The sequence below is a fragment of the Pezoporus occidentalis genome, unplaced genomic scaffold (genome assembly GCF_034315485.1).
Source record: "Pezoporus occidentalis ecotype Australia unplaced genomic scaffold, CSIRO_AGI_Poc_V1 ctg268, whole genome shotgun sequence".
Lineage (NCBI taxonomy): Eukaryota > Metazoa > Chordata > Aves > Psittaciformes > Psittacidae > Pezoporus > Pezoporus occidentalis.
The window spans coordinates 528,416-555,045 of NW_026914589.1; the positions used below are offsets into that span (position 1 = coordinate 528,416).

At 38.5% G+C, this 26,630-nt stretch overlaps 1 protein-coding gene across 1 annotated transcript; it reads right to left on the minus strand.

The window, feature by feature from the left end:
* Window positions 1-1,896: 1,896 nt before the first annotated feature.
* On the minus strand, window positions 1,897-26,618 carry HELLS (helicase, lymphoid specific). The gene is made up of 22 exons (XM_062624500.1): window positions 26,402-26,618; window positions 26,203-26,324; window positions 22,440-22,562; window positions 21,026-21,085; window positions 20,522-20,558; window positions 20,367-20,431; window positions 19,998-20,039; window positions 19,003-19,227; window positions 17,338-17,520; window positions 16,962-17,105; window positions 15,778-15,974; window positions 15,008-15,104; window positions 13,961-14,122; window positions 13,302-13,444; window positions 11,578-11,716; window positions 10,100-10,183; window positions 9,896-10,015; window positions 8,092-8,208; window positions 7,010-7,169; window positions 4,169-4,265; window positions 3,880-3,956; window positions 1,897-2,459 (listed from the first exon to the last, which is right to left on the minus strand). Exons 1-22 carry the CDS (start codon window positions 26,430-26,432, stop codon window positions 2,362-2,364), a joined length of 2,523 nt encoding a protein of 840 aa, XP_062480484.1. The 5' UTR covers window positions 26,433-26,618; the 3' UTR covers window positions 1,897-2,361.
* Between the last annotated feature and the right edge of the window lie 12 nt (window positions 26,619-26,630).

The following is a 26,630-nucleotide window of genomic DNA, read 5'->3' on the forward strand; positions in this document are numbered from 1 at the left end:
GTATCTCCCCTGCTACAGAAAGGCTGCTTTCCAAAATCCCAGCACCCCTCGCAGCATGCCACAAGGTTTGCCTGTCAGCAGTAAGCATGCAAGTGCTGGACTGCCCCTTCAAAGCTTAGTTGGATAGCAAGTGTGAACATTACTCTTGACTATAGGCATACGAAATATAAGGTCATACAAAGAAGGCACTGTGTTTGCTTCAGGAGCTAAAAACAACAGGGGATGGAGAGATAGGCTCCTCTATGGCAGTAAGCAAAAAACACGAAAAAATATGCATTGCTTTTGCTTTTTGAAGGTGGGCTACAAAAGCAGTCACAGCTCTGCAAAGTCTCTACAGAACATTGAGCTCCACACATTACTGAATGGCAACTACATTTCACTAATGCTACCATTAGCATTAATGCCAGTTTATGCAAATTCAGGAAGGCTGCAAGTATTAAATCCTAGCTATGGGACAGAAACTTTTTCATTTTCCACGATATTGCCTGGTGATGACAATCAGGTAGCTCTGCAGGTTAAACAGGGTAAATCAGTCTTCAGAAGTTAAGTATGCCTATGTGGAAGCAGTTATGTTAGTTGCTATTAAAACTTTTACAATTATTTCTTTTAGATACTATTGTAGCTCTATCTACTCGTAAATCTTGCAGGTCTTTGCCAGCATAGAATGAGGCATAAAGGAAACTAGCAAAGTAGTTCAGCAAATACAAGTAACACATGGAGACAACACATGTTGGACTTCCCATTACTTGGGCTAATAAGTAACTGAGCATAAAACCTGGAAACTTGTCTTCAGATATTAGAAACACGACTGGACTTTCAACAGGCAAAGGTCAAAGCTAGCCTACTCATTAATTGACAAGATTTGTTACCTTATAGAGGCAAGGATAAACATTTCTCACTAACAGAAAATAAATCCTGCTCTATCATGCATCAGATTACTCTCTATGGGGAGTAATTACGATCATAATGTGACTGGAAGCTAGTTTCCAAAGTCTGATGGGATTAGGTAGGATTTTATTTTATTGCATTTTACCTGTGCCTTGGCATCTCTAGTATTCTGTGACAGCTCCAGCTGCAGTTCCATGACTGCAGCTTCTAATTATACCTAGATGGCATTTTCACAAATCAGAACTCAAAGATTAAAGGCTACTTGATGCCTTGAATACTGTGTTCAGTTTTGGGCCCCTCACCACACGAGAGACATCGAGGTGTTGGCGCACATTCAAAGAGCAATGAAGCTGGTGAAAGGTGTAGAACCAAGTCTTACAAGGAGCAACTGAGGGAACTGGGGTTGTTTAGCCTGGAGAAAAAAGGAGGTTCAGGGGAGAGCTTATTGCTCCCAACTACATGAAAGGAGGATGGAGAGAGGTGGGTGTCAGTCTCATGTCCCAAGTAATATGCAATAGGACAAGAGAAAATGGCCTCAAGTTACACCAGAGGTTTAGGTTGGATACTGGGAAAAACATCTTCACTGAAAGCCTCATTGCTTGAGGCAACATAAACAAGTAGTATCCTTCACCTATCATTTCTGCTCCACTGTAGTCTCAAAGCCTTCCTTTCCAGGAAGTACTCCCTGGTCATCCACACAGCCACAGAGATACTCTGCACTTTCCCCTCCACATGCTTCAAACAGGAACCTTAGCTGTGCAAGCTGACAAGCAAGTCAATACTGAAGTAATGCCTGCACCAGCAAAATTCAAGCTGCCTTTTTTTTTTGTTTGGGTTTTTTTTTGTTTGTTTGGGGGATGTTCTTTGTTGTTTTTTTTTTCTTTTTTTTTCACCTCCCTCTTTTAATGTGTGCTATATTTAGACCTTAGCCAGAGTAGGTAGAGAATGAATTAATGGACACAACATAAGCTGCACTTATTTAAGAAGCTATGCTAAAACCCCTACACCTTTAAGACAAACCAGACATTTATTTAATCAAAATAATTTGGAGAAGTTAAAACACAGAAGCTGCACAAATGGCTGTAACAATGGGACATGTTCTCTCCCTTCCAAATAAAACATAATTCACACCATATAAGGAGGGAAAAAAAAAAAAAAAGTGTTTTAGGACTTCCACAGGAAGATTTTTTGTATACAAATTTGCCAGTATTTACCACTGATCACAGGAGTTAGCTGTAAAGGTGAAACATGTCCATTTTCTTAATCTTTTGAGAGCCTACCAAATCTATAACATGAAACTATCACCTGCATTATAATGTAGAACATGTTATATTTCACTGAAAGAACACAAGGGATTTGAAAAACGCCTGAAAGAAAGTCAGCATAAAGGAACAGTATGCGTAAGTAACATCTCCGGAAGATCTGATGTCAGTCATATGTTTGTGCTGTAAGGCTACCAGCCACATTTGCATATTAAAACACACATTCTGCACTGGAATCTGACGATTCTTCTAAGACCTTGAAGATACCCATTTTTTCCTTTTTCATTTTTTCAGAGGTCTTCATTTGATCTAGGATTAAAACAAAACAAAGATCACCAATGACAGATGGAGTGTATGCAACCTAACTACTGCAACATAAGAGTTGCATATATTTTTGTTTGGATCTGGAAAGTAAGCTGATAAAATCATTTTGCTCCTTCATCTACAGTTTGCCACTAGAAGTTTGCAAGAACTAGTCTCATTTTCCTGAGAATAAAGCAGAATGCAGTGAACCTATTTAGTGAAGTTACCAGGAAATAAAATTATGGCCATGTTAATCAATATTATTTTCTAAAGTTCAAAGACCTACCTCTTGTTTTCCTAGCACCTGCAATCATTATAAATATATAGCAATATATAGCACTATAAATAAATAGCATATAATCACTGCAAATATAAAGCTAATGAAGTATTGTCTTTATATAAAATTTAATAATTATGGCATATGGGGTGGCATTTCAGTTCCTAAAGCATTAACTGTAGTTAGGTGTAGTAAATATTCAGTACATAATGACAGATCAGTGTCTTTGTATAAACTTTTTTTTTTTTGAAAATTAATATACTAAATTTGCTTAGTACCACCATGGAATAATTTTCTCTATTAGCAGTCAGTTAACTGAAATAAGCAATTTTATAGAACAACTTCTTTACATAATGTATGAAGAAAAAATTATAGGAATAGTTCTCCTAAGGCAAAGTTATTTTACTCAGAATATATGTATCACACTTACGTAAGGCTAGCTACCATTTTTTACTTCTAAATCCAGTAATTACTGATTTTTTTCATGTATATATGCTTTGAGACTTACCTCTGCTGAAGATGCTGAAGGAAGCAAAGCATTCATTCTAAATCTACTTTAGATGAACTGGACAAGATTTTTTTCCTTTATCAAAAGAGTTAAGGATTGTTTTGTGTTTTTTTTTCTCTTTATAGCAGCTTGGCCTAATCAAGCACTAGAACGTGCAGACAACCTGTTGTTTTTTTTATATTTGATCCACTGACAAGTCACAGTAACTCTGAAAAGCCCAACTTCCCCCAATGTTATATTTTGAATTATGATAGTATCAACATAGGTTTTTATACAAGTTTTTTGAAATAAATCTTTTCTGAGAGTAATTTCTATTTTGATCCAATTACAGCAACTTATAGCGAAAGCTGCTTTGCAGAACACTTCCCAATCTGTACTCTTTATTCACAGTATGCTCAAGGGAGACAGGAATATAGTCTGGAATACTTCTGTCTAAGTAAATTGCTTCTTTTTCAGCAGATCCTGCTGGAAATGTCAGCAAAGGAACTAAAGGGTCCTTCTTAAGATGTGCAACACAGCTATAAGTAAGTGAAGCTATGGCAGGTTTCTATATATAAAGACTTTTATAAAATACAAATTTACTGTTGAACAGAGGGAAATAAAAAAAAAAAAATCAAACCACCAGATAAAAACTGACTTACCAATAAGATCACTTCTATCCAAGAGTAACTCCAGATCTTTATCACTGATTACTTTTTCCTTAGATCCTTTAACCTCCCTGTAGAGGAAGAAATAATCTCTTAATAAGATAAAAGCATTTTACAGTTAGTATTGTATAGAAGTCAGTTTTCCCACACAGCAGAATCCTAGGATATTCTTTCCACTATGAAGATCCACATATCACTTCAGAAGAGAAGAGAACTTCTAACAGCTGCTGGCAAGCTGCAAGTTATAAACTCATGATCCAATAAAAATATGAAATCTGCATACCTCTCATAGTCTCTGGATTTCAGTAATTCTAATAATTCCTGAGGGTCCAGGCAGCTCTTTGACTGTGCTAAACCAGATTTGCCACCTTTAAACTGATCTGTAGAAAGAAGAAATTTTAAGGTCAGTACACAGAGACAGGAACAAATGCTGTAAAATATTACATCAATGCTGGAATCACGTATTGAACAAATTAGTCTTGCACATGAAAAATAATGCTAAATTTCACTGTTTTAGCCCTCAGGTAAACACACCATATGTTAATAACCTAACTGGTGAGAAAAAGTCAGAGGTACATGAAGAGTTCTTACATGCAGGCCTTTCACCTTCTAGCTGCAGTATGCAGAAAAACTGATTGAAACACCAATTCGACATGCACACAGGCACACACAGAGCAAAAGAGCCATTAGTTCTACTTACAGTAAAAATATTGTAAATAAAGTTAGATGGTGGATACTGCAGTTTGTTGCCTTTGTATTGTAAGCTGGTTGAAACAAAGTAAGCAGTATTAACCACAAGATAGGAAACACGTGAAAGATACATGGTTTGCAGACAGAACATCCCTCAGTTTGATGGACTAGATAGGCATGACAAAGTAATACACCTGACAGGTTTATTTCTTGAAGAGACTATGCTAACTCCTGTCTACACACAAATCTGGATGTCTGCCCCAATATGCTAAAAAATTATACACAATTATTACTTAAGCAAAGCTGAGCATGGATGAAGTCAAGCTCAGTCTTGCACATTTTGAGGAGACAGGCAAGGTATACTGCTTTGTGACAAGTTTCCTCAGTTTTTATCAACACATTTACTCATTTTATGACTGAGGCTTTATTGACCGCTAATTTAACTAAAAGCATGCTGGTTCTCATACAGTTTGCTAGGCAACTTTTGCCAATAAAACAGAAGCACAAGACAGACAGAGTAACCTGGTACTGAGGACAAAAAAAGCATTCCGTTTTGCAATAAATTCCAGTTCTTAAGCTCTAGTACTGGTACTGTACACACTCTACTTGGTTAGACACCATGGAAAGGCCTGAGTTAAGTAAGCTTTGTGATATTCCTTCCTCATTCATTCCTCCAAAATTCCAACACTTTCTAGATAGTCAAAATAACAGGATCCATTACAGCACCTTTATATTTACACAGTGGATCCAAAGGTTCCTGGAGGGGACACCCCTAACTAAGTTGCAAGATCCACCAACAGTTATCAACATTAATATTTAACTTACTGCAAAACTGAAGGCATGACCCAACTTGATGCTTAGCTTACACCAGTTCCCATTGCTCCTTTAGAATATGTCAGTTATCTACTATTAAGAGCCCATTCTGGTTTGTACGCTCATCTTGCCACTTTGATTTTAACTTCAGATTGGACCATAATCATACCATTAAAAAGCCAATCTTTTCTTAAAATGGTCATTAACATGCCTACAGATGAGTCAGATGGCAGTCCTGTCTGTCACATGAAGAGACCAGTGGCAAACATAATACAAACAAAAAGGTTAGGATAAAGGAAGCATCTAACAAAGACTGGCTGACATCATCCGAAACCAGAGGCAAACCACACCTTCAGCTTGACATGCAGTGCACTGTGCAGCAGACAGTTACAGCTGCAGCCTTCTGCCCCCCAAACATGAAAGTTTGCTTCCTGCCTCCCCCAATATACTACGGGAAAGTTATTCACCTACTTTTCAAGTTTAATATAAGGCTAATTATTGCCCATACCAAGTTACAAGAATTGTGTTTTTCAAGTAAGCGTAGTGTTTGAAAAAATGCTATATGGAGCTACTGTCCAAATATCACAAACAGAATAAACTATGGAATCAAAGCATGATTCCTATGGGACCCACAAGAAAAATTTACCCCCAAAAGAGCCACTTCAACACAACTGCTTCTAAAGACTTTTGAGTATGACCAGCTATATAATCAAGAACTACAACAAGAAGCACCATTGCTCTACACCTAAATTCAAGGACTATTATTCTCTTCAGCACTGCTAATTGTTCAAACAGGACTGTTCTATGGGGGTTATACTGTTCTTCAAATCCAGGACAGGTGCAAACAGGATGCTGATTTTTTTTTCCTACAGTTCTAGGATTTGCAGTCTCAACCAAGTTTAGTAGGCACCCCCAGGTACCTACCTAACCAACTTTCTATTCTATATTCTTTATTAATTTTATCGATTTTAACAGGAACACTCCCTACTCAAGCAAGTTTGCCAGTGCAACTGGAAAAGTCTATTGCTAAACTTTACATGATGAAATGCTGCTCTAAATGTCATTAGGAGGGCATATTGCTCCTCCTAATGAAGAACTGTTACAAATTAAACTGCAAGGATGAAGAATTTTTTAATTTGCTTTTCGATTTATATTCTGGTTCATTTAAGTTAGAATTTTTTAAATATTATCAACTCAAGACTTGTCACCTACCACCAGCATTTTCAATGGTAAAAATGCAAAAGCATTTCAGTCAAACTACCTGACAAGCTGCCACAAAAGCCCAGACCTCTACTCATTTATTGCCTGGCCTTACCTGTATTTTCTTCCAGGTAGGCTCAGTGTCCCATAACCCCTCTTTTCTGTATGTACTAGCAAAGGAGTAGTCATGACATGGTATTCCAGAGATAACAGAAGTGCTTTAATTTGCTGCAGAAGCTATTTACAATGTGTCTTAAGACTGCATTTTGAAAAGTAATACTATCTAGCCATTTGCTGGGAGAATAAAGCTCTGCATTTAAGAAAAAATACTAAGCAGTCAAAAAACAGAGCAGAAGGAGTTGTCTCAAGATTCAAAGAAGCAACACATGCTTACTGGAAGTCGTAAGAGAAAGGTACTAACTTTTGTGGATAATCAGCTTTTCTAGCTTCCTTTTGGCAGCAGCTCTCTCCACAATCTTCTGGTCGATGGTATTTGCTGTCACAAGGCGATAAACAACCACCGGCTTTGTCTGGCCAATTCTGTGACACCTGTCTTGGGCCTGCAGGTCCGACTGGGGGTTCTGAGCAGATGAAGAAATAAACTAGTTATACCATTAACCTTTTCTTAAGAGACATACCACAGGCAGCACTTTCAGTAGTGAGCTCTAAGAATCGGAGCAGAAGCAGTAAGCAGGGCATCCATGGCATAATAGAATCTTATATCTTACACTTGTCCTACTCTTACACTTGTCCTTCACAAGCTGCTGTAGCTACGCAGCCAGAGTAACTCAACTAGTTTGGGCAGCTTCTGCATTATATGCTGCAGTTTTCAACAAATGGGCATGGGTATCACAAATTTAGCTGGGAGTGTCGTAGTTTTAGGTTTGTGAGTTTTTTTGTTGGAGGATTTAAAAAATAAAAAATAAAAATTCAGCCATTTGTGAAGTTGCTTTAGCTCTCCTGAAGCTGAATAATCATGCAAACAGCAGAGATTCCTATTAAAGTAAGTGAAGATGGAGAGGTCCTCAGTCATACGCTTCCATACCTCTCTTCTACTCTGCCTCCAGACTCACAGGAGCAGTATAATCCTAGCTAGCTGAAACACATGTCAAGTCACAGGAGGAAATTCAAGGGGCTAATACTAATGTGGCAGCTGTTAGAAACTGGGAACCTGTAGAAGGTCCAGCTACATTCACACTTTAGTAAATCTAAAGAAGGAAACATCTTCAACAGTAGTAAGAAAACCCTTCCTGCTTTTTCTATAACTCAGGGGCATACAGGTTAGTTGTGCAAACCAGCTCTAACATTTTATTTCATAAACTAGAACTTTTCAAACAAGGTTGCATATTACATACATAACATGTCTGCATACACTACCTTGTAACACCTCATTAAAATTATAGAAATGGTCTATAGCATAATGAGTTAGTAAATAATTATCAAAAGCAGCAACAGAAAGCATTTTATGACACTTCTCACGAAGTTAACAGTCTGTCAACATACCCAGTCACTATCATATATGATCACAGTGTCTGCCGCAGTTAAATTAATGCCCAAGCCTCCAGCTCTTGTACTCACTAAGAACAGGAAGACTTCAGGATCAGTATTAAATTGATGCATCTGGAAGAGAATTCATTAAAAAACAGCAGACAAATCAAACACAAGATAGTTAATGCTCTATTTTGAGACATGTATGTTTAAAAGTATTAACACAGATAAAATACAGCACACGCTGTCAAGAGGCCAAAGCAAGGCTTTAAGAAACATTGCATGCATTTGGGACAGGACAACACCAAGAAGTGAAACAATTGTATTTTCTTGTCTGACGAGCACAGTCCAAGTTGCCAGAGCCTAAAGACATATCCAGTTACTGATTCAAGCAGCAATCTAAAATACTGATGCCAACTTGACTATAACTTCCAGCCACCCTGTATACCTCCTCCTCTTACTTCAAAGCTAAGAGTAACTTTCTGGCCTCCTACTCAACATTAAACCTACTTTCACTGAAAGATGTTTCCAAGTGTCAGCACAGCTTTTGCCAGGTTTACAATACCAGTCAAAACCTAGTCTACCTTACTCTGACCAGTCAAATACTGGTAGAAAACTTCAAGTGTACAGTAATTTTCAGGACCTTGATCACAGCACAGAAAAATAAACTATCTCCCCACTGCCAGGTGGAAGCAGTTACCCAAGCTCTCTAAAAGAAAGGGTGTCCAGGAGAGCCCATATTCTCTGGACTTTCCTGGACATCAGTATCTGTAGCACCAGCAGCAAATCATAGAGCCTTGCTGAACTTCAGACTGGTGACCCGAAGATTTCTCTCATCCTGCACCCACACCACAAGTGTTTGCACACAACTGACTAATCCCCACCACCACTACAAGCCAATTCAGAATTTTACCAGCTTAATAAAAGTCACTATAGCTCACCAATATATTGCTAATTAGCCTTTCCTCATTAAGAATCAGCTCTAACAGTAGTAACTTAAATGTTGCAGGATTTGGTTTTCCTCAGCACTGAAAAAAAATTGCACAAAAGGAAGCACACTTTGAGCTAGAATATCTGTCATCTGCCACTGTTCTGTATCTTCAAAAGCACTAGTGCATACTTTGTAGACCAGATAGCAATTGTAGCACACCTCCATGATATATCCTGCATACCTCCTCCATATTCCTCTTTTACATCCCTGCAAACCCTCAGAGAGGCAGTTTTTCAGAACAACCCTGCATGGCTGCTCTTCATGATAAATATATGCATCAGTAGTAAGGTATTCTGTAGTTATTTGAAAATATATTACAAGCAACCAAGTACAAAGGATTATGCTGGAACTAATACATGTGCAATTTCAGGCTGAAGTTACTGGTCTCCTACTAGGTACAAAAAATTGATGTTCTGGAAATCTACTTTATTTGGCACTAGGCTTGCAGTACACTCCCCCATAGATGTTGCCATCATATCCTGGATGCTAGGAAATGATATGTGAAGGGGTAAAATTAGGATTAGCATCTTCCACAATCTAGATATATTACATACACACCTCATAAACACAATACATATCATATTTGTACAACAGAGTAAAGTGAGCACTCCTCATTCTAATCATACCCCAAGATATTTGTAGTAACACATTTCATTGCTTCAGTATTCAGGAGCTACAGAGATTTAAGCAGCAGCAAGGATGTCAGTTTTCAACACAGATCTTCTGCCTATTTAAGGTTAAATGCTGCATGAAATAATATTCCAGTGTCACAGGATCAAGCTATCTGCAATTTACTAACAGGCTCAAAGGGTATATACATCTACTTACATTTTCTTCTCTCTCTGAGTAGGACATAGAGCCATCCAATCGACTAAACTTGAAGTCTCTTAAATAGCAATAATCCATCAAGATGTCAAGCATCTGAGTCATTTGTGAGAACATTAAGACCTAAAAAAGCAAGAAGATTCCTTAATACCATTTTTTTGGTCACAAGAGGACAGCTATACTCCCCTGCAAAATCATAAGCTGTACCTTATGTCCTCTTTTTTTCAGTTCTGGAAGCATTCGGTCCAAGAGTAGAAATTTGCCTGAATTCTTCACTAGATCTTCATCAATCTTGGAAAAGGGAAGAGAGGGTCATATATTAGGAGGGAATGACATCACAGGTTTCACCAACTCAGAAACACTAACAAAAGCTGTCTGAAAGCTTCTCACAGAAACAAGCTTGTACCATCTTTTTAACTAAAAGCAACACTAACTTTAGCAAACTACACTGAATCAATTAAATCATGCCAAAACTAAAACCAACCCCAACATTTCATATGCCCAAATAATTATTAAAAGAAAAAATAATTAGTTTTTATCCCAATTCTGGAAGGCGAAACTCTGATGACACTATTTTTATCCACAAGAAAAGGGCCGCTGTTTCTTTCACAGTTTGTAATTAATGCACAAGACTTCCACCTACTGGCTGTAAGGAAGCACTGCTGAAGAAGTTACTACACACATACCATCCAAGTGACAAAGTCCACAGAACAAGTTTCCACACTGCTACCTTAGACTCCTTTTTCTAATTCTTGGTATGGTCTAAGAGCAAGGATGTAGAAAACTTCTCAGGCCTGAGCCATATAACAATCACCTCAGTATTTCCCAATCCATTTTCCTGAGCAGGTACTAGCTCCTGCAAGTGTTGTCAACTGTCAGCCTGCATTTTCCGCAATAATTTCCTCTCATCACCCAAACTGGGCAGTCTCCTTTTTATGCACTGACTCTACATTGGTAAGCTTCAACAACCGTCTCCTGAGCTCAGCTGAATCTATTATCACTCATTGAACAGGAAACACCATTACACATGCCCACAAACCTACACTTAGAATGTGCAAGCAACTTAACAGTTGCTCAAGATTCTTTCAATTCAAATTACTTCATAGTTTCCTATATTACCAACTGCTTTGCGCAGATTAAGCTACCAGCTGGCCCTCATGATATAATTTGGATTTTTTTTTCCCCTTTTGAGGAGAAGGAATGCTGTATTCTCTGAGCAGACAACTCTGTTGTACTTGGTTCAGCCCTTCAACACCTCACACTTTAAAATTACCGCTGCACCTCCTGCAATGCGTACATTATGAACTGTCCACCAAGGTCAGTGTTTTTGTTTTCAAAAGAAACCTTTGTGAGGAGAGCTTGAGGCAGATCCTTAAACACCTCAGGTCAATGGAAACCCAGCTACTGTCTGAATTCAGCAACTCTCCCCCCAGCAGATGAGTGCTGCCATAATGTAGAACATTAAGCATCACTATGTGAAGGCTGAACACACACAGAGACTGAAATGGTCTCTGCAACTGCTACTGCAAGAAATTTCAAATAATGGATTCAGGACACTGCTAGAATTCAATGGGAAGGCATTTGCCAAATACACTGAAAAGGCCATTCTTTACTGCTGTCACCTCACAGTCTATTGCTTTCTAATGTTGGAATAATTTTTCTTGTAATCCTTTTAAAATATGTACCTTGAATTGTTGTGTAGCAGGGTCCAAAGGATATTCAATAAGGTAGGGGTGATTACAACATTTCCTCAGTAACATCATAATATTCTGCAGTTTCAGGTTCACCTCAGAATCCATGGGAACGCTCACTGCTACCACTGGCCTTGAAAAGATACATCACCTTATTAGTATGGAAACTGTCACTTTATTATGCTACAGATATTGAAGAGCAGAAAACAATAAAACCAAAAGAAAAGAAAGTACTGGATTCACATGCTGGTCAAATGTCCTCAAAATTCCTCATATTTAGTATAGCTATTATCAGATGAAACTTCTTCTAGTGTCACACTTGGGATGGGTTTGCCATTATTGGTTTAAAACACAAAAGAGCAATCAGTAATAATCAGAAGCAAAAAAAACCAACTTGCGCAAGTCACCCAGCAGAAAAGGGAACAGAAGCAAGCCCTCTGTAAAACAAACAGTGACATCTCCTGTGGAACAATACATAAGCTATTCCAAAATCAACTCTCTGCCTCTCCCATTTTGGCCACACATACAAAGTGCAGGATTCGCAACAAATACAGCTATTTAGCTCTTCCACATCTAAGTTCTGTTCCCAACATAAGGGATCCATGAGTACCATAAAACTAATATAAACATGTATTTAAGTGCCTGTTCTTGTAAAGAACAGGATTACAATAAAAATCTAGCAAAATAAATACATTTCAACCCTGAAGATTAACCTGCTTTTCCTTACATCCAAGGGACTGCCAGCCAATTCAGAGCCACCAACAGACCTGATTAAACTCAGGAATGAACATGATTCCTCAGCTTCCTCAGTCCTGAACCTCAACTCTGATCTTAAGCACCAGAAAGTGATCAATGCTTGTCACGAAAACAGCAATAATGTGCTGACCATCTGGGTTCTAGGGCTCAGTTTAAGCCTACGTATTTTTGAAAATTTAACAAGGAAATAAGACTCCTTTCTTTTCTCCAGTCTTGAGCCCAAACTTTGCTTCAAGTATTCCTGAGTAATTCTGCAAAAAAATAGGAGTTAACTGTAGTTAGCACACAAGCATTATCCCTTGTCCTGTCTTGGAGCCAGTGAAAGATACAGCTGTGAATGTAGCTGGACATCAGAGACAAAAGGCTTATCAGAAACTCTGCAAAACATAACAATAAATCAAGCTCTTCAGCTCTTTGTCCTCATTGCCAGCCATAGCCAAGACCTAAGCTATTACAATGAAATTTCAACTACCAAATAACTAAGATGAAGCAGTTCTTTCCTGGCTGGCACCCAACACTACCTTAGACCTTGAGGCTTTGGTGAAAACACAGTTCTTCACTATTAAAATGTTTTAACAGCCCCCAAAAAAATTACACTTCACACTAGGACATTTGAGCTCTTTATGGCTATCAACAGCACTATTGTGACAGGACCTACAAAAGACTGACTAATGAAAACAGGGACTCAAGAAGCAAATTTATTGCTAGACTCTGCAAAGGCCACACATCTAGTAGTAAATGTCTTATTCAACAGTACCTCTAATGAGTGATGTTACAAGCTAATCACTGCTATCATGGCCCAGCAAATATTAGCTAAAAGCAAAGAAATAAATCATAAAGCTACAAAGATAGTGACTGACAAAATTCTGTTCTTCTTGATCAATTTGAATAAGCAAAGCTCAGAAAACAAACTAAGACTGAGATATGCAGTATAATGATAAAGAATCTTTTAGACTAGACACCTCTCTTTTTCTACTTCCTCTTGCATTTTGCTGATCCATTTTTCCAAGTCATCAGATGACCTATTATGCTCTTCACAGTAATCAACCACTTTTCTACTGCGGCGTTTTGGTCGGCCTGTAGGACCCAACTCAATTACTTCTTCCTGTAGGAAACGATAACGTTGCCATCAACAACAGGCAGCTTCAGATTCAAAGGCCTATGTTGACCCAGTGATTCTCAATACTAAAAAGAGGTCTCACTGATATGCATCATGCAATACCTACTTAACACTCAACAGCTGTAAGCTTCGCTACAGAGAAAATGCAATCCAAATTTTAAAGGTCTATAACTGTAGATTTTGAAAGCTTCTGCTTTATTTTTAAAAGCTGCATTGGTAGCTTACTGATTTTACAGCAGAAATTGTCAACTCTATTAAACCTGCTTTCTTTACCCCCAGGCTACAAGTAATCAAGAGCACATTTACGCTTATATTGTGTTAGTTCTGTGCACACTGAGGTCAGTCACAGTAAATACCACTGAAATAGATAACAAACGGATCAGACTACATATTTAAGCAGAAAGTCAGTTTGATTACAATGGTAATGAAGCAAGATTAATGTGGTTTTGCCTACAAACCATTAATAGCAAACATATTTCTAATATCCACGTTAGTAGATACCTCATTATTTCCAAATAGCTTCCTAATGGTGCGATTTACAATAGCAGTATAGAAAGTTTCTTGCTTCTTTGACAGTGGTGCATATACCACAACTTCTCGTTTAGGAGGAACCTCAAGAGCAACATCAGTTTTCAGTCTTCTCAGCAAGAAAGGTGTCAAAATCTGAAACATTGAGCAGATGACTTACTATTATGCAAAGCTCTCAACATTGTTAGTTTAAAACAAAACAACACACAAACAGGCCTACTGATATAATGCTGTTTTGACAATTTAAAACAAGGGATTTAATTTGCAGAGTTTGTATTTCATTTCTTAATATGGATACCTTCTCCAAAACTTTTATGTGCATGTCAGTAATACATGCATTTAAACACCACATCCATTGACACTTTTAAAATTCTGAAGTGTTTCACAGGGGTGCAGTAGTAAATATATTACAGACCTTTCAATAACTTTCATTAACTGAAAGTAATTTATTATTATGAACAGCTTATTTCACTTGTTATACTTCTTAAATCAAGTTACTCCAGGAAATTCCCAAACCTTTAACTAAGTAATTCATTGTAAATGACAATTGTATCTGGAAGATACAACTTATAACTTGCCATCAGCTTGTGATGGAAAAATTAACAGTTACATAAGCATTTGAGTTTAAGGTTTTGAAGACAGGCACATTATATAACTAGTTTGTCAAAAGGTATTCTGTTCAACCCCTAAAAGTTACATAAATTCCTTCAAAGTTACCTTTCAACAAAAACAATACACCAGTTAAATCTTCTGGCAAACAGAAGCAAGTAACCACGATTGACTAAACTCGATTCAGTTGCAAGAATAAAAACGAGTCATTGTCAAAGAGGTATATTGTTGCTTTCAGCATTTATGTGCTGTAATGACTGAAAGAAAAACCCACAAGTCTAAGTCTGGAAGTGTCACAATAAAAGCCTCAGGCCTATAATTGAGCTCCACAAACAAGATTTTGACACACTTCACAATAATGGTCAATGTTAGAAATAAACCACAAAAAAACCACAAAGAATAAGTGAAAACCTGATGCAGCATATGTAAGATGTTTTGCTCCCTTTCTTTAGCAATAATATCTTCAGCAGTTTCTGTAATGCTGGTAATATCAAACCAGGATTCAAAGCTATAAAAACAAAGAAAAAAAAAAAGCTTTCTTCACATATATTATTCTTCATTATGTAAGTAATCTATTCTTGTCTTACGCTGTGATTCAAGAAAAACAAAGCATTAACATCCATCATGAATAAAGAGTGAATAGAAAGCATTACTGAACTATACCTGCCAATTCAGATGCTTGAAGTTTTAAATGTTTGGTAAAAATACTTTTATTGCTTGGAATACTCACTACAATTTATTCAATCTAGTCTATATCTTTTTCCAAAATTAGCCTAAAGACTGTTTTGGCAACATTCCTTCACCTGACCCCACACTGTTTCAGAAAAGGATCAATCTCTCAGGGGTCCCACATCTGCCAGCCTCACACAGCTTCCTCCAGATCTTGAGCGAATACTCAAGCAGCACAAGGCCCTTTGATTAGGCAAACATCTCCCCATTAAATGCTCAAGTCTTATCTCAGAGTTGAGCTTCCACTGATGACAGAGCTGACAATCACTTCCTTTCTGAAACAGCAAGTGTGAAGGCAAGACACATTTCAAAGCCTTTGCCACCAAATAATCATACCAAATTACAACCATACCATAAAATAGCTCTTTACATGTTGATATAAGTTTAATAATTAAAAGATTCACCCAAACAGAACAAACGGGAATAGTTTTCACCATCAGATTGCAACCTACCTTTTCAAATCATCAAACACATCTGGCAACAGGAAGTTAAGCAATGACCAAAGCTCTGCCAAGTTGTTTTGCAGGGGAGTACCAGTCAACAAGAGTTTATTATCTGCATTGAATTGTTTCAATTCTCTAATAAGGCGGCAGTTCATATTTTTAATCCTGTGACCTTCATCTACTATAAGGTATTTCCAGAAGCAGTGCTACAAAAAGAAAGGATATTTCAATAAATCTTAGCTTTACTCTATCCAAACACATGCCAGGTGAGATAAAGCAGAACTAATAAGATTGATACTGCCCGTTAAAGATTCTATTTACTTTTGATTCTCACTTTGCCAGACTGGAAGAGCCAAGTCTAAACAGTTAATGCCATAAACCTGCTTCATGGCAGCTACATCTAGAAAGCTTAGGTGATTACAATAAAACTTCTGTAAGAAACTCATCTTGCTGAAACAGCCATTCTGATACTAACCATGATATTTATACACTAAACATAGCTTTTACCCTAAGCCTCACTCACCATCACCTACAGAGAGGTAGCGAGAAAAGCAGGTATGCTGTAACTATCTGCTTAGGATGATCGGGGGACTGGAGCACCTCCTGTATGAAGACAGGCTGAGAAAGTTGGGGCTATTCAGCCTGGAGAAGAGAAGGCTGTGTGGAGACCTCATAAGAGCCTTCCAGTATCTGAAGGGGGATGCTGGGGAGGGACTCTTTCCATTAGGGACTGTAGTGGTAGGACAAGGGCTAATGGGTTCAAACTTAAACAGGGGAAATTTAGATCAGATATAAGGAAGAAGTTCTTTATTGTGAAGCTGGCGAGGCACTGGAATGGGTTGCCTATGGAAGTTGTGAATGCCCCATCCCTGGCAGTGTTCAAGGCCGAGTGGGACAGAGCCTTGGGTAACATGGTTTAGTGCGAGGTGTTCCTGCCCATGGCAGAGGGTTTGGAACTAGGTGATCTTAAGGTCCTTTCCAACCCTAACTATTCTGTGATTCTATGAACTTCTTAAACATGAAATCCCAGAGCTACTACTACCAATGAAACAGAAAAGAATGATAATACAAATGCCACAGTATGACACTCATTGTATGGGCAGCATATAGGGTTTTTTCACTGTACTCAAAAGCATTGCTATTAGCGGCGAGGCATTCCACCCTCCTGAGCAATTTCAGGAGAACTTAGATACCTGCAGGGCGTTTCTATCACGCATGGCTATTTCAAATGAAGTAACGACCACAGGATGGATCTGCAGTGATCCTTGTCGCCCATGAATTTTGCGAACCAGTTTACGACGTTCCTGCTGAGCTCCATGATAGAGCATTAGGGGAATCTGAAAAAAAGAGGTTGAGAAGTCAAGTGAACTACGCTCATTTAAACCTAAAGAGAAGATAGTAGAGATAATTATCTGTTACAAGAAGGCTGTAAATACATAGCACATCATGGCACAGTGTGTAACAGCTAACAACTGCAATTACACTTGTGTCCTATACAGAGAAAGCTTCAAGGTAAAGAATAAGAATAATTTGTTCTTTTAAAACCTAAGAAAAAGGAAAATCTTTTACCTCTGGAGTAAATCTCCTGAATTCAGACATCCAATTTGGAAGAGTAGACAAAGGACCACATACTAAGAATGGACCAGGGACTCCTCGCTCCACCATCAGTGCTATTGTCGCAATACACTGGATTGTCTTCCCCAGCCCCATTTCATCAGCTAAAATGCCATTGATACCATTTTCCCAAAGCATCTACATATACAGAAAAAGAAATGTAAATACAAAATAACCAACACACCTTAGGAACAACAGACATTTTTTGGAATGTAGGACCTGTGGAAACTCTCTACTAAGCACATTTTATATTACAAATGAGGATGATTTTCTCCATCGTGAAAATAAATACAAGCATCTTGTTAACCTCGGGCATTCATAAGTAGGTGTATGTTTCTAGCCAATTAAGTGCCTGACTATGGCACAAAAAAAGCCCAGAACAGTATCAAAGAATATAAATTAGCTTTATATCAAAAGGCACTTCAACTGCAAGTACAGCTCATACTAACTGTATTTTTTATTCATCACAGCTCCAAAGAATTCCCTTAGCTCCCCACTCTAACTCTAAAAAAGCAAGTTATTATGCTGATGCTTCAGTTTTACCTAGTCAAGTAGCTTCTGCAGGCATAGCTACTTCATCATAGGAAGAAGGTAAAACTCCTGACCAATATAGCTGCTTGCTCCAGCCAAAGTTCTTTGTGCAGATTCTGCCTATTCTAACAAGCAACAGAGTAAACTCTCACAAAAGTGGAGAAAGAAAGAAATAGAAGTGCTCTTTGGCTACTCTAGCTAGTAATCATAAAGATTCATGAAAAAGATTGCTATAACTGAGGGCCCCACTAAGGAAGCTGATTTTCCCCTCAGAAGTGGCCTGTCCTCCCTAGGTACTTCCCAGTGACAGAAGTCAGTGAGAAAGTTTAGTGGCACTCACTTCAGCCTAAGCCTGTTAAAACAGGATAAACACGCTTGTGGGGAAGAAAAATAAAAAAACATAAGGAAAACATGAGATCAGTAGCAGAATGAATATCAATTCTGTCTGGTTCCAAAAATAAAAAAAAAAAAAAAAAAAAAAAAAAATCAAAGTTGTTCTAATCTGGCTTGCAAGCAAAACCAGGCGCAAGTTAAATATGTATCTGGACATTTTTTATGGCAAGTTTCTGTAGGTTTATTTCAAAAACTAAAGACAAAACATTTTTAAAATACTGTGTTGGTATTACTAGTTAGATTTCTAGATGCAGAGAATGGAAAACTCATCCATGCCAAGTCTACAAGGCAGTGGGCCTTTAAACACCTATGGGCTAGGTATCCAAGCTTTTAAGAGAGAAAAATAGTAACTGTCCCTTAATATGCATAGTCCTGCTTTCACCAAGTATTTTGTAAAAAGATGCTGCAAAGACAGTAGAGTTGAACAAGAAAATAGATGGGCAAAAGGAAAATGGAGAACACCAACCAGGAAGTCTAACGAAATGTTTACAAATATCCTCCCCATGCTGAAACATTGCTGCTTGACAATTTTTATAACACCAGGTTCTTCTGTCATAAGAAATCATGAAGAACTGTGTCTTCTCCACCCTCCCTGTATCAACTATTGCCACAGACTTTTAGCGTATCTTCCCCTCCATTTCTCTGTTTCCAATCAATCAGCAACAGATGTCAATATCAGTAACAATCACTCCATACCCGTAGCCACTCCATGCCTTCTACTTGGTACCACCTCATTACACCGCCAGTAAAAATCTTTGGCTGCTGAAAAGGCACTGGTTGTCCATTAAATTTCCGTACTGGATCAAGGAATTGCTTGGCACTATTTCGTACAGCTTGACATAATCTGTCCTTAATGACGCTGTTTGAGTCTTCATTTTTCTGCAGGTCTTCTGGACACAGGTTATCAGAAGAACTTCCATCCTATAGAAGGAAGTTCAAGAAACACATGGCAAGTGTAATGCACAACAAATCCCAACTAAAACATACTTTTGCCAAATTTACACCAGTCTTAATAGGCAGTGATGTAAGCCAGCCCCTGACACAAAGACTAATTCTGTGTAACTGTCAACTTGAGTGGAATTTATTTTTAGGATTAATATTACTACCTAGGGAGATGCAAAATTTATGCGTACTTTACTCCTTAAGAATTGAAGAGCAGGGATAGCTACTAAAGATATTTGGCTTATCGTTTTCTACTCATAAGAACGAGCAGACTTAAAACCTTCCTCACAGCGGCTGGCATTTAATGAAACCATTCCCCTTCTGTAAGCTATTTCTAGAAAATGGTGGAAAGAAATTCATACTGTGCATGTAGCTTTTAAACTATAGCAGAAGCAAAAGAGACCACACCTGTTATCACCACGTTTGACTGCTTAAGAATGTCTTAAGGTCTTACACACCAGCACAAATATTTCTTAGTAAATTTCTATGTCCTTCATTTTTTAAAATACAGGTGCTCTATACAATACATTAAATTCAGTGTTAAAAAATAAATCAGAAGTTTGGATTTCTGTTCGTATTTAAGAGCATTCACTTCTATCACTTTTTTAAACCTCTAATTTAGGGCTTCAATATCTAGCAGAGAGATGTTTATTTACAGGAAAAGTTTAAAGATATGCTATAAAGTATAAAAAGCCCTCCCTCCCTTTGGGCTTAAGACAGTTAAACTGCAATAACATGTGTCAACATACCTGATTTTCCACTTTACTTTTTTTTGCCACAGAGAGTATTTCCTGGAAGCAAAGAAAAAAAAAAATTAAAATCTTACGTGCTTTTCAACCTTAAAGGCTACTACAATTTGTATTTCATGCGATCTTTTAATTGAAGAATTTGGACATACTTTAGAAAGCTTTCTATACAACATCATTAATCATACACGTGATTCTAAATAAGGCCACACACCAGAGAATGCACTGCAGTTACAGAGGGTAACTGAAAATTCAAATGGTGGTATCTCTTCACAAGTTGTCTCCCCAAAGTCTTAAAAAAAAAAATTTGCCTCATCAGTTAAAGTTTGTGCTACAAAAGTCCAGACAAGCCTATTTAGAGTTATGGCCTACCTCTTTGGACATAATTTCTGAGATGTTGTATGTCCCTTCTTCTCTTCCTCTCTTCTTCTTTGCACCTAAAATATCATATTTGAGTTTATACAACACATCAAACATTAAGGAAACTAAAAACACCTGTAACTGACAAGATGCAATATGTACAGTACCTGGTTTCTCGTCTTTGCCATCAACTGCACTTTGACCCTAGAAAATAAACAAAGGAAGAGGTTCATCTTCTTTTCCATCTCTATCATGACAGAAATAAAAAACACTACCAGCCTCAAACCACTGCCTTTGAAAGATCCTTGAAGCACTTTTTACTATTAAGCAGTTGTTCCTGCTTTTTCACTACTTATTCAGCATCTTGGTTAATTAAACAATCATTCCTAAATAAAAAATAAAAATAAAAATCTCAAGACAAATTGAAACCATTTTCTTTAGTGTAAATTAGTTATAAGCAACTCCTTAAGATAACTGTCATGTTATGCAATTTTTAAGCACTTATAAACAGCTTTATTATGGTTAAAATAAATATAGCATACTAGATAGATCCTGCATGTCAAATACCGGCTAATCTAACTTATTTAGTTTACCTACCTTGATCAAAATTGTCATAATAATTTGTTAGACTTTTATTCAGGAAGTTGCATAAAATAGCTGGTTAATCTTACCTTGGCAGATTTTAACATCATCTCCCTCTTTCTTTCTAACTTCTCTTTCCTCCGCTGTTCCTAAAAAAAAAAAGCAAAAACAAAAACCAAACACCCACACATTTTTTTATCCTTCAATAACACTATCCATTATAGAAATGATAACAGGCAGAAATTACATTGGTAATGCAGGGTTCTGTGCTCTACAGACTTTGTTTTTACACTCTCATTAAAAGCTTCTGACAGTTTAAAATGGTAAAGCAAAACTTAGACAAGAAAGGGCACCTGCCCGGAATTACTTGTCAGTAAATACTTTAAACACTTAAATACAGTATTTTAGAAAGACTACAACAAAAATATTCCCAACTGCAAACTCTTCAAGATCATGTCTACTGCAGTAAGCTTTCCATGTATTCAGCTCTTCTTAAACTTAGCATACTACATCTGTGATCACTGAAGAACAGAAAGCATTTGTAAGTAGTCTAAAATGCCTTTAAGGAAGAAGTGCTTTCATGTCTTGAACAATTTAAGATTTTCATCCCATCTACTACTTCTACTTGCTGAATGCAAAAGAACCCTGGGAAAAAGAGATAATAGACTTTGGTATTTATCAGATGGAGCAAGACTTGGTACTGAAACCTGCATTCTATCAAAGCAGTCACCATGAATTCGAGCTAACAGTTAAACTACAGAAAGGAGATTCCTGCAGTCTGCCAGTCTCATTTTTTACTAAGTCACTGCCCCCTCTCTCAAGCATAAACTCTTATAAGCTTGTCCACAAAGGTACAGTTAAGAAAGTCAAGATAAAAATGAAGTCAGCAGCCCATGGATTAAACAACCAAGCAAACAAAACCCTGATCAACCAACCAACCAAAACAAAATCGACAAACCACAAAACTCCACATCATTTTATGGAAGCTCTTGTTTAGTAACATCATGGCCTCAGATCACTCTAATTCATAAATTTGTTTGAGGGAGGCCTACATTAGCATCCTCTGAAGAGACACATCATCCTCAGCCTTCAGTAATTAACACAAATAGGCTGCACAACTTCTTGTCAATTCTTTGTGTCTTCTATCCTCTAACTCTCTTAAGCTTTGTTTCTTATTTGAAGCTTATTTTTCCTTCCTAGCATTCAGACCAACAGAATAATTGTAAAGATATCAGTGCCATTTTTACACTGTGATTTTAATTCATGCTATTCCCAGTCCGATTTAGCTATTAATCTATAGAACAAATTCTGAATATTATATAAAGCACCACTTCATGGGTGGGCAGTGGATTTTCATGCTGTTATTGTTAACAGCATTTTTACTTCATTTTAAACAGTTGGATGACAAAAAAAAAAACACAAAACCAAAACAACAAATGACCAAAACACAACCAGATGGCAGCATATCTTAAGTATCCCCACTGCAGACAAGGATACACCTACCTCCAATTGCTGCTGTTCCATTTTCGTTAGCAAGAATTTGGAATAGATGTTGCTCTTTTCCAGCAGATGTTGAAGCCTCTTATAGCGCATTTCACTTGACTCCCTGTCCCAAGAAGTGCGAGCCTAACCAACACAAAGAGATGTCAAGTACTTACAGATGTTTCAGAGTGAAGGCTTTTAATACATCGAAGGGTTCTTCTACAGGATAGCTACAATTGTCTCACACATGCACACCCTTTCCCTTCCCTCAATTATAGGTGTACAAGTCCCGAGTGTAGGGACTCACATGTACCTACAAAGTTCTGTAAAAATCAAAGTAACTGAGGGTTGCGTTCAGTTGCATACATAAACAGAGCTCTGTAACACACACACACACACACACCAGTGCAGTAGCACAAGGCATTCAAGGGCTCAAAGGTGTCTCAAATGTAATAGATTTAGAGCAAACTGAAACTGAAGTTCATTTGTAACCTGCAAAATTTGAGAAGGGGGGGGAGAAAGAATCCACCTGGCAATAATTAATTTCACCAAGTGCTAGCTGGGACTCCTTCACGTGCCAACTATTTGCACAAAGGTACAGTTTTCCATTATCAACAAGATATTCAGAAGACTACAAAACCCATTATGCCTAATTTACACAGGTCAATTCCTAATGGGAAAACAGCAATTTCTGCTTACTTTGCTTAGAAAATCCACACATGCTTTTAAAAGTAACTTCTGTTGAAATAGTCAAGGATGTGCATTTAGTGGATTTCCAATTGTTCTTTAAAACTCAGATCAAAACTCCCACCCAAAAGTAAAAAAGTGTTCACCCTTCTGCATTCATCTAACATTGCCCATTAGACTGAGGTATCAAACAACTGAAACGGTAAAATTAGCATCTCCAAGAGAAACCCCAGGAAGGCAAGATGCAGAGCTTTACAAGATGCTTATCTGTGCCACTGCCTTCAGAAGAAACTCTGGGGGAAGGGCACGCTAAAACAGAAAAGCAAGGGAACCTTCTGAAACTAGAGTTAACAGACACGGAAAAAGGATATTAGCCGAATTAGGTGGTATGTGACTCAAGAATGGGGGAGGCATGTTTATCTCCCAGAGAAATCACACCTTTATTTTCCACAAGTAATACTCCATGTCATTCTTATCAAGTAGCTACCATTGGATCCTTTCAGGAGAGGAAGAATCTATCTCCACAAGTTTCCTGGAGGAAGAGATTGCCTGCCTGTGATTTTCCATAGTTTCTACTCACTTCTGCTCTCCCCAGTACAGGTTTTTTCCTTCAGATGAAAAGAACCTGAGCTCAGAAAGATCAACCTTTGGTGGCAGTGCAAAGAGCAAATATAATTAAAATTAAACTACTTCATTCAGCAAATAACTATTGCTCAGTTTTTACTGAACACAGCATCCTTACATTATTCGACCAATCTGAATGACTGTTACCTTGACCAACTGCGAAAATATCAAGGGGAAAACAGAAACCTCAAAGATGACAAACAGCATGGAATTCTTATTATTTCCATCTTGTCCTTTGACCCAAACCTTAAAGTGTCAAGAAAGTGGGTTCCCCCCTCCCTTTTTTTGACTAAAAAGGTCAAAAATTTGCCACTGTCTTTCATCACTCTACGTTCGTATATATTTGTGTAGTGGAATATTGCCATCAGCCCACAGAAAGCATAAGTGACTGCTTTGTTGAACTGCTATTCAAATCACCTGGCAGGGAGCTTGCTTAAGTGAGAAGCATAAGAAACCCAGATGCTTCGAAAACATCAGCTGCCTGTGAGGTGCCAGTATGCCTGGGTTTAACTACAAGAGTAATTTCCTCTGGTCTCACTACCGCCAGATTGCACAGAGAAAGCATAACAGAACCACATAGGAACATACAGCAACACTCTTGCTACAGGTAAGCTCCATGGATTCTGAAGAAATTGAGAATACAGAAACCCCCAGGAGTATCACATTATAGCATTGCTGCAGAAGTGGTTGTTAAAGAAATGAAATTCTAAGTCCTTTTGTCAACACCTCCTGTGCAATGAGATAATCTGCTCTACAAGAGTTCCTTCCCTTCTTAGCCTCTATAAGCACTGCCTCCAAATTTTTAGTTTCAAGTCTGATCAAATACCTGTACAGAAGTTCAGACAAGCTCCACAATGACTTATTGTTTGCAAGAAGAAAGATTGTAAGATTTCTGCGAAAATAAAGTATTATTTTCCAACTATAGCATCACAAAATGCTGCAGCCTAAAACCACCTTTATAAATCAGTTTTTCCTAGCTAAAGGAAAGATAAATTAAAATTAGTTCCAGGTTTTAGAAACTGTATTTTTCATCCCCTTATACTAATGCTTCAATTTTTAAGATGGGAAAAAAAAACTTATTTCTCGAGTATTTCAAGTAATAGCACTAGTTAGTCAGAATACAATTCCCAAAAGCATTTAAGAGTTTTTTCAGGCCTTATTTCCTTACACCTGAAATACAGTATCTTATGTAGTATGGCAATAGCTTGATAATTTGTATCAGCAGAGCCTGAGAAGCATGATGTTTTCATCTTCTCTCTCCAAAATTGGTTCATATCAACCAATACTTATTTTCAACATAAGAAAACATTCACAGTGAGAGAGAAACGAAATGTAGTGATGATTAGGTCACTTGAATTAGCCCTGTATCATTTCCCTGATACAGTCTGTATTTCCTGCAACATAACAGGACTAAAACGTTGACTCTCCAGATGATCAAATGTCCATTTCTTCTGGCAGCAAGGCCAGCCCAAGCAGCTCCTGCTCTCCTTAACTCAGGGGTGCCTGCACAACTGCATGCAGCAAAGAGCAGACAAGGCGAACGACTGACAATAAATTGATCCTTTCTGGCTAGGCCACTTCCTTGATGCTGCCTAAACTATACCTGCTACCAAAAATAATGCTTATTTCTGCAAAGGATGAAAGGTATCTATAGAGATGCCACAGAATGGTTTGGGTTGGAAAGGCCTTTAAAGCTCATCTAGTTCCAACACCCCTGCCACAGTCAGGGACACCTTCCACTAGACCAGGTTGCTCAAAGCTCCATCCAGCCTTGAACACTGTCATCGATGGGGCAGCCACAGCTTCTCTGGGCAACCTGTGCCAGCAACTCACCACCCTCGTAGTGAAGAATTTTTCCTAATGACAACTCTAAATCTATCTCCAGTCAGTTTGAAGCTGACAGTCCTGCAGGCTTGTATGAGGTCATCAGTTAGTCTGATTGGTTTGGGTTTTTTGTGGGGGTGGGGGAGGCTGGGGTTTTTTTGTTTGTTTCGTACAGTAAGGAGCAAAACTAGGAAAAGAAGCGTTATGTACACACACAGGAAACGCAAAAAAAAAAAACACTTCCCTTTAATATTTCATGTAGAAATTCATACTTATCTTACTACACTTTCTGAAGGCACAACATTATAATTTTCTTAAACTCAGAACAACAAAAATCAACAGGTAATAATTTCCTCACTGCAAACTTAAATGCGTAAAAAATGCAGTAGGCTTCTTACTGGCTGCGAGAGGCCACCGTTAGCCTTTAGAAGGAAAAAAAACCCAAACACTCCAGTGGATGATCAAAGGCACTTGTGAATCACAGCCGCCGCCCAGAACTTCACCAGCCTCCCACGTTTGTTTGTTTTGAAACCAATGGGGCTGCAGACACCCGGCCCCGGCCCACAGCCTCCGCCGAGCCACGGCACGGCGCTCGGACCCACGAGCCCGCGGACAGCCGCATGTGCCGTGCCCTCAAGACGCCCCTCACCTTCTCCAGCATCTGCCGCTCTTTTTCCAGCCCCGCCGCCTCCAGCTGCTCCTCCTCCTTCAGCATGGCCGGCGTGATCACCGCCGCCTCCGCCTGCTCCCCCATCTCCACTCCCAGCGGTTCTACAACGAGCGCACGGTTACTTGGTGTGCCCGCCCTCACACACCGCGATCCCGCCCGCCCCCAAGCTTGCCCTCACCGCCGCTGCTCGCCGTGTTCTGGGCCGGCATGGCCGAGCGCCGGGGCCACTAGAGCTCAAAGCGGTGCGCTCCCGCCACACACACGGCCCAAACTCCCGCGCGCACCACGGCACCTACCTCGCGAGACCAAAAAACCGCGCGCTAGACCAAGCCGCGCGAGAGGTGGCGGCGTTCTCGCGAGGCAGCCCGCTCCACCCCCTCTGTGGCCCGCCGGGAAGCCATCTTGGG